Genomic DNA, 9,140 nt, shown 5'->3' on the forward strand with positions numbered 1-9,140 from the left:
TCAGTTTCGTTTTTTCGATTTTTGTCATTTTAGGATAGATCGACTCAAATTTTCAGATTTCTTAAAGATTTTTTGATTGTTGACATTCTAGGATATTTCAACGTATAGAATTCAAATTTCAGTTTCATTTTTTTTATTTTTGCCATTTTTGTCTTGATTGTTTTTCTATTTTTTATCTTTCTATGTTTTTTTATTTGTCATTTCTACATTTGTTTACATATCTGTTTTTATGAATGTCTTATGAATTTTTAAAATTTTTTGCAGGATACTTCTCATAAAAGGAAACGTGTCAAAGGTGAGTTGCGAATCCTCGATGAGTTCAGACACTTTTGGGTAGAGGTTATATGTTATGCACAGCGCATCGCATTGTCCAAGATTACTTTTACACTGACCCCGGATTAACTTTGACTATTTGAGAGGACATTTCGGGCATCTCCTTTGTCTACACGAAACCAAATTTTTCAGAGTGTTGGTTTATGCATTTCTCCTACGACAGCTATATCGGCCCTTTGTCAAAGACAAGTTAAATTTTAGGGTTAATGGGGTTGACGTGAGATTTAGCCCATTTGAGTTTTCTTTGATGACAGGGCTATCATCTAGCCTACTCACTGCTCTTTTATCGTATATTCCTCGTTCATTCAGACATAGGATCAGAGATACATACTTTTGAGGTTGTTCGAAGGTGCAGTATCATGACATAAAATGTGTTCTTTTGGCCAGACCATAGGGGAATGACGATATTGATGTCGTCAAGATGGTCTTGTTGTACTATCTTCATATGGTGTTGTTAGGGAATAATCGACGAAAGAAAGTATCTGTCGAATACTTACAGTTGGTTCATCATCTGGACGGGTTTAATTCCTACCCCTCGAGCGTTGTCATGTGGCAGATGACATACGAGTCTATGTCGCAAGCGAGTGACAAAGTTTGCTCCAGACGGATGCCTGAAATGCATAAATATGACCTCTACAGATTTCCTTTCGCATTTCAGGTAAGTTTAAATTTATTGATTATATATATTAATTAGAAAAAATACGAATTGATTTATTTTAATCATTAATGGTTATATTGCAGTATTAGATATATGAGACGTCGGACACCTTGTATGATTGGGTTGATATGATTGATATCCATGCATCTCCATGGATGTTTAGGTGGCGTATGTGGGACGTCCCTAGTTGGAGTCATATGGACACTATTTTCACTCGTGACCCGGTATGTAAGCGTTAATTAGTCAGTCAATTGATTCATTGAATATTACAATTATTTTGAGTTATATATCTTCATGAATAGGATGATGTCACATTCCCGCTTCGTCTGTCACCGAGTGAAGAGGGTCTACCATGGTATGCAGACATATGTGAGTACACCACTTTGCCAGATGCATATTCCTCTTTATTGTCTTTGATGCCTCCCCCGATAAGAGACGAGGCTTCTCCTGTCACACCATATTCAGATATACCCATTGATACTCCTAGGACACTTGAGGAGCCATCTCAACCTCCTGTTATGGATCAGCCTTCATGTCCCCTTGTAGTTCAAAGTCCAGCGACCGAGACCGCATACTTTCCTGGGGTTGAGGATCATGCTACCCATCCTGTCACAGAGGAGTGTCCTCTATGTATCACCAGTCTATCCATAGTAGATGTTGCATTAGCGTATTGAGACGCTATGATTTTACATGAGATTTCCTGTTTTCGTGATGAGGTGTCTTCACAAATGACTCGATTACGCGACGATGTATCCTCTCAGATAACTCGATTAGAGGATCGTCTGACTCGTTTGGAGGAAATCGTCATGAGTACATATCTAGCCCCTAGTCGAGGAGGTTGTAAAACCACATCTCATTTATTGCTTATAAAAATTTATATGTTGTTATTACTTTGACAACTATATTAACTTTGTACAAGATAGACATGACGGTGTCAGGACGACCTCTCCTATTGATAGGTCAATTCCATCCCATCAGCCACATAAGGTCTGTATTTAATTTCTTAGAAATATTTAATGTTAAATATTGTTACTATATTTTGATTTTATTTTATATTAAATATCACTGATTAAGTTATTATTACTATTATCTTAGGGTAGTCGCCACGAGGGGATATCGGTTGATGCTTCTATTACATCATCTCTCCGATTTGAGGTATATCACTTATCAGTGAAACTCTATTTTTTAATTAATTGTCATCGATTAATTCATTTTAATATCAAAATACCCTTCATATTTTTATAACATTTCATTTGACCCTCCATAAATATCTAACACTTCATTTAACACCCTTATATGTTGTCTTGTATCAAAATATATCTATCTATTATTAACATGTTATTTAAATCCTTTATATATTGTGTACTATCAAAATGCCCCACATATTTTTCTAACATTTCATTTAACCCTTATATTATTTTCTAATATTCAAATACCCCTTTTACATGACATACAAACTAGATTTAACAAATAAAATTAAGTTTAGAGTTAAGATTTGTATAAATACTTTTTTTTCATGAACTGACATTTTTTTTATTCGAATTCAGAAATACGAATTTCTTCCTTCCAAACGGACCCGTACTAATTGATATTGAGTAAAAATGAGAGTGAGAGTGAGTGTTTGAGTGATATGAAAAGTGTGTATAATAAGAGTGAGTGAGAGGGTTTATATAGATGTGGTAAAGGGTAATTTTGGTACTTTAAAAAAAGTTTAGGGCATTTTTTCTTAGGAATAGGAAAATTGGGCGTTTTTGCTTAAAAATAAGAAAAATGGACATTTAATATAATTTCATGGATAATAAATTCTAAACTCAACCAGTAATTTTAAATAATAGATATATTTTCACATTTTAAAAAATCCATTTTAATTAATTACCTCCAGATCTAGAGGTCATATGCATTTATAGATTCTAAAAAAATACTCGAAAATTCAAATTTTGGTGACAAATAAATAATCCTTGTATTTGCTCGTACTTTTTTCTAAGATTATGCAATTTTTTTATCCTCAAATAAAATTGTTAGCTAGATCAAAGATCAAATTTTGACTTCTTTTTAAGCTTGAAAAATGATTTTAAACCAGATAGAAGATTTAGTTTGTCATTCAATTATATTTTTAGTTTTTGTAGATATGTTTATTGAATATGATTCTATGCATGAGGGATTCATTGAAATTTTTTTCATAATTTTTTTTAAATGGGCAATAAATAGAATTTTCATATAAAAAATTTGGGTTCAAACCTCTGTCATACGTGTGAAAACTCGAAAAAATTATTTACCAAAAAACATAAATAGTGTAGATTCCGGATTTTCCTAGGCCAAAAAAGTGGGTCTCATATTATTACTATTATTTAATGGCAGATATTAATTACATTATCATAAAAGGAATATGAGTAACTTTTTCATTATACCATATGAATTCTATAGCTGCAAAGATTTATTACCATATATAAAATCTTTGTTAAAAGAGAACAATTTACAAGGAAAGATCTTGTTTCCTTTATAAATAGTATTCTCTTATTAATTACCGTATTTATAAGAAGGATAAATCTCAAATGAATTTCTAGTCATATATGGACTCTTTAGTACTATCCTAATATGAAATAATTTCCACATTCCTATTTTCTTTTTGATATCTTACCTTATACAAATTCTACCATTTTAAAAAGGAAAGAATTCTACAAAAGGAAGATCATATAAGCCACTTATAACCTATATAAGTACTCATGCTCCAAGATTGAATTTTTAATATATCTTGGACCAATAAAATTATATATATTTATAATAAGTATCAAACTGATTATTAATGATAATGTATTATTGTATAATTGAGTAATTTTTAATTAAAGATAAAAAGAACATATAATCACATGATGACACATTATCATGAATATGTAAATCAATACTTATTATAAATACATATAACATTATTGTATAATATAAGTGCTTGATTTGAGGGGTAATTAATTAAATAAAGTATTTTAGGAAGTTTATAAATTTTAACGAACACTTCATAAATTATAAGGATATGGTCATTAGAATAGGATTAGAGGATTTTACCTTCCATATAAAGCAGATATTGTAGTAAGCACAACCATACTAAATCCATAAATAGAATGAAGACAGGGAAATCTTGGTCAAAAATCACAAATTTCCAAACTAAATTTTGTTGTAAATGGGTGTAAGGCTTAGTATAAAGAGGTAAATGGATGTATCTTTTAGAGTTTGATGTTGATTTTTAGATGTTTATTGTTAAAAACTATGTTTTACATTTGGGGTATGGATTTTGAAATTCTAATAGATAAATGTTAAAAAATCTGTTGATAGGCGTGATTTGCCCAATAAGCGTGATCACGCCTATTGGGCAAACCATGTTTGTCAACATTGTTCAATGATATTTGACACCAAACATTTTAAGGGGAAAATTAAAATTAATTGTAGACATAACATGTAGTAAAAGTTATATGATATTTAACTAGATAGTAATATTTATAGGGTAAATTTATATTTTGCACACGAGATAAATTAAAATTTTACTAGTTAAGGGGTTTTTTTTTTTAAGTAAGGTCTAGATTATTATTATTTTTATTTTTTCACATAAATCCCTTATTAAATATCATTTAAGCGTGATCAAAGTCTTATCCTATGATCAAGCAATGAAACCCTCACAAGGGGGCTCTTTCCCCTTTAACCCGCACTAGGGGTTTTCACCCCTTGACGACAACCTTATAGTGACTCTTGGTTAGCTTCGAAATGATATCATTTAAATATTATTAGAGTTTACACTTCATCAAAGATGTCTATTGCCCACCATATCAAAAAGGTTAAATCCATACTTAACTTATTTCACGTGTGTCCCCTACATAGCCTTAACTTAGCATAACTCAGGCAAGTAATGCAACAAATTAAAATGAGGCTTATGCATTTAAAATATTATGCAGTGAAAACTTTTTTGCCAACTTTACTTTAAACGTTGAACTCTAAATCGTCTTTTGTGTCTATCGCACTAAGCTAATACATAGATTTGAAACTCTGGCCAAGTTGAGTTAAAGTGCTAAACTATGGATCTTGCTCTACATACATACAACTACACATGTAAATCAATTTAAATACTAATGATGATGATTATTACATAATTGAATAATATTTTATTTTTAATTTAAAATTATTTAATTATATAATAATATATTATCATTGGTAGCCAATTCGATGCTCATTTAAATTGTATATAGTTTTATTGGAAGTTTTTCTAAGCACAAACTATAGTTCAAGGATTAAAATATTTAGATCAGTTTGGTTTGAAGTATACAAATTTTTTAATTTGATTTGAGATTTTAACATATTGTTTTTTATTTTAATTTGAAAATTTTCCAAAAAAAGAAAAAAAAAATTATTAGGTTCTTGTCGTTAACGAAAATGTTATGTCAAATTTTTGATAATAATTAATTTTAAAAAAAAAAATCAGTCGCCGGTTACGTTTTGTCGACTTGAAGCTGTCGTTGCCGTAATTTAATGGCTTATATAACCAGCTTGCGCATATCTGTCATTCTCGAATGAAACACCATTATCATCAGTTGTTTTTGTTTTCTTTTGAAATGCTCAAGAATAACTTTCTATGATTCTTAAGTCTCTTTTATCCCAATCTCTTCATTGATCCTACAGAAGATTACATTTAACCAGGAACTAAGTAAACAGACTCTTAAAGGGCATATGGAGAAACAAATCGTCGAAAAGTGCCGAAAAAGACTCTGGTTAGTCATCCTTTTTTCCATTGTTTTCAGCTTGGTGTTGTTTTTCCTTGATGATTTCGCTGTAATCAGTGAAAAAATTGGATCTACAGATTTAGTTATCAACTTTGGTAACAGCATGAGTTCTCAATTAGCTACAGGCAATGTCACAAGGTTTGTTAACAATGAAACAAATCATGATCCATGGAGTAAGGAAGAGATAATGAAAAATATATCTCATCATGTAGCAGATTCATGTATAGCCCAATACATTTATATTCATGATCTTCCAAGCCATTTCAACGTCGACATTCTTAAGAATTGTCGAAAACTTAACAAATGGTTCGATATGTGCCCGCTTATAAGGAACTCGGGTCTTGGTCCTCGAGTGAAGAATCAGAAAGGAATTTTACAAAAAAATGGTTGGTATTCGACCAATCAATTCATGTTAGAAGTAATATTTCATAACAGGATGAAGCAATATAAATGCTTAACGAGTAATTCATCGTTAGCTTCTGCAATTTATGTACCTTTTTATGCTGGTCTTGATGTGGGTCGCTATCTTTGGGATTACAATTCTACTGTGAAAGATTCTTTGGCTATTGAAATGGCGAAGTGGGTCGCAGCAAAACCTGAATGGAAGAGAATGTGGGGTAGAGATCATTTCTTTGTCGCCGGTAGAGTTGCTTGGGATTTTCGAAGAGAAAATGATGCCAATTCAGACTGGGGTAGTAAGCTTATGTGTTTGCCTGAATCTATGAACATGACCATTTTGACAATTGAAACAACTTCGTGGAGCAATGAATTTGCTATACCATACCCCACATATTTTCATCCTTCAAGTGATAGTAAAGTGCTTCAATGGCAAAACAAAGTGAGAAATACCAAAAGGAACTATTTGTTCTCTTTTGTAGGGGCACCTAGGCCTTATAACGATTCAATTAGAGGTGAGATTATTAGCCAATGTCTATCCTCAAGGAGACTTTGCAAGCTTCTTGATTGTTCTTCTGATTATAAAGTATGTGACAATCCAGTTGAAGTGATGAAAGTATTTCAAGATTCAGTATTTTGCCTACAGCCACCAGGCGATTCGCCCACTAGGCGATCAACGTTCGATTCAATTCTAGCGGGGTGCATTCCAGTTTTCTTTCACCCGGGTTCCGCTTATGCTCAATATATATGGTATTTACCCAAGAACTACACAAAATATTCAGTGTTTATTCCAGAGAACGGCCTAAGGGATAGGAGAGAAAGTATCAATGATACTTTGCTTAGATTTACTGAAGAAGAAATTTTAAGTATGAGAAATGAGGTAATAGGACTAATTCCAAAAATAGTTTATGGAGATCCGTGGGGGAGTAAGAACAAGGAGTTTGAAGATGCATTTTCCATTGCAGTTAGAGGAGTTCTTAAAAGGGTTGAGGAAGTTAGGAAGAAAATGAAAGATGGGAAAGATCCAAGGATCGGATTTGCAGAAGAGAACAGTTGGAAATTAAAATTATCCGGAACATTTGAAGAACACAATTTACTTCAATTTTATTAAGGACAATGTGTACCAGGAGTAATGTTATATACACTCAATTTTAAGTGTTTAATCAAATATTCAAATTATATATTATCATATAATTAAATGTTATTTTATTATCAATTTAAAAATCACGTAATTACATGATAACAAAATACTCAATTAGATATTTAAAATTGGGTACGACCAATTTTATTGGTGTAATAAATAGGGAATTCATAAAGCAAAATATATTTCATATTGCATTTGTAAGTTGCATTAGTTGCTTTATTTTAACCTCCGAACTAAAAGAAATTAAATTAAATAAGGTTCTGTGTGAAAATAACAAATTCTTCTTAATTGGAGGAAGTAAATATTTCATTAAATTTTTTTCTATATTTTCAAGAATCGAGACAAAATTTGAAGAATTATGGGGGTTAGCTTGGTTTGCTTTTACTATGAATAACTCTAATTTTAATTTTAATTTTTCATTAATTCTTCGTTATTATTGTGATTTTTAATTAAAAGTACAATTTCATGTTTGGTTTATCAAAGTTTTGTTTGAAATTTGTTTGAAAATAGAAGAAATCATGTGTTGAAGCGATGGAATAAGCAATCGTGCCTACCCTATATTTCTTGATCTTACCCTATTTTTTCTTAAATTCTCAATTTTTGTTGTTAATCCAAGTTATAAGTATGATTGTTAACCTTGTTTATATGATTTATAGTTAGATTTTGTACAAAATATTAAGAAATCTTGGATAAGTTTAAGATAAGAGTAAATTCTCTAATTATTTATAAGATAAGAGTAATTACTCATATTTTATTATTCCGTCAATTCTATTATTTTATATTGAATTTTAGTTATAAGAAGGGTACTTAACTTTTTATTTAATTCATTTATACATTTAAATAATAGATTGATGTGATTTTGAGTTATATTTTTTGCAAAAGTATAAGGAACTAAGGGTAAGAGTAATTTGGGCAACGCAAGGGTAGGCATGAGCACTTTCAGTGCAAGTTTTTAAACCATTAAGGGTGATTTAAAAATTTATGAAAATATACAGTTTTATTGATGTTTTATAGATTATGCTTATATATATACATACATACATACATATATATATATATATATATATATATATATATATATATATATATATATATTTATTTATTTATTTATTTATTTATTTATTTATTACCATATGAAATTTGTAGGTTATCTTACATTATTATTGGTAAAATATTATTATATATTCATGTATTTAGACAAATGTTGTTATAACCAATTTTGTTTTACTAATTGCATGAATTTTTTTAAAATGATTGAATCAGTATATTATGATTAGATACAAAAGGCAATAGATCGATATTTGCAGTTGACAACACTACAATATACGTTGATAGAAGTTAGAGAATGTTGATAATTGAACAAGAGACTATATACAAATTATTGGTTAAGGTTTTGAGCTCTTATTTGGATCAATCTACTATGAAAGTGTATCAACATTATAATGAATAGTGAAAACTCAATCAACAAATTATCTTACGAAATTTAAGATGATCATAATTTTTTATATCTCATAGAATTAGCTTGAAAAATAAAACAAGCAACACCTCTTTATATAACAGTAAGTCGTGGAAAAGAAGGGCAAAAATTCAAGAAAATCATTTTGAGGAATTAAAAACAAATAAAGCTTCCACTTTAGTGAAAGGACAATCACTATTGTTTGTAAACTAATACAAAAATGACATAACCACAATGTGACTTGAATGAAGAAGAAATGTGCAATCTGAAAGTTGATATTGATGATGAAGATCTTGAGGATTTTCTCAATGTAGAGTTTTTTGCAATTGTTAAGGAATGGATTTATGGTCAAAAGGATAAAGTCTCGACTTGCGATGCTTTCAAGTATGTGGT

General features: G+C 30.2%; 1 protein-coding gene across 1 annotated transcript; it reads left to right on the forward strand.

Moving 5' to 3' along the window:
* Nucleotides 1-1,671: 1,671 nt before the first annotated feature.
* LOC123221427 (probable xyloglucan galactosyltransferase GT12) lies at nucleotides 1,672-7,258 on the forward strand. Its single transcript, XM_044644283.1, has 4 exons — nucleotides 1,672-1,828; nucleotides 1,911-1,978; nucleotides 2,087-2,146; nucleotides 5,651-7,258. Exons 1-4 carry the CDS (start codon nucleotides 1,672-1,674, stop codon nucleotides 7,256-7,258), a joined length of 1,893 nt encoding a protein of 630 aa, XP_044500218.1.
* Nucleotides 7,259-9,140: the final 1,882 nt, after the last annotated feature.

The sequence above is a fragment of the Mangifera indica genome, chromosome 7 (assembly GCF_011075055.1).
Source record: "Mangifera indica cultivar Alphonso chromosome 7, CATAS_Mindica_2.1, whole genome shotgun sequence".
Taxonomy (NCBI): Eukaryota; Viridiplantae; Streptophyta; class Magnoliopsida; order Sapindales; family Anacardiaceae; genus Mangifera; species Mangifera indica.

What these genes read in the sequence shown, in the direction of transcription:
- LOC123221427 (XM_044644283.1), top strand. Translation starts at nt 1,672, where the DNA reads ATGATTTTACATGAGATTTCCTGTTTTCGTGATGAGGTGTCTTCACAA. An exon ending in TCTAGCCCCTAGTCGAGGAG is followed by an intron (nt 1,829 to 1,910) that starts GTTGTAAAACCA and finishes ACTTTGTACAAG; the next exon opens with ATAGACATGACGGTGTCAGG. An exon ending in CATCATCTCTCCGATTTGAG is followed by an intron (nt 2,147 to 5,650) that starts GTATATCACTTA and finishes TTGATCCTACAG; the next exon opens with AAGATTACATTTAACCAGGA.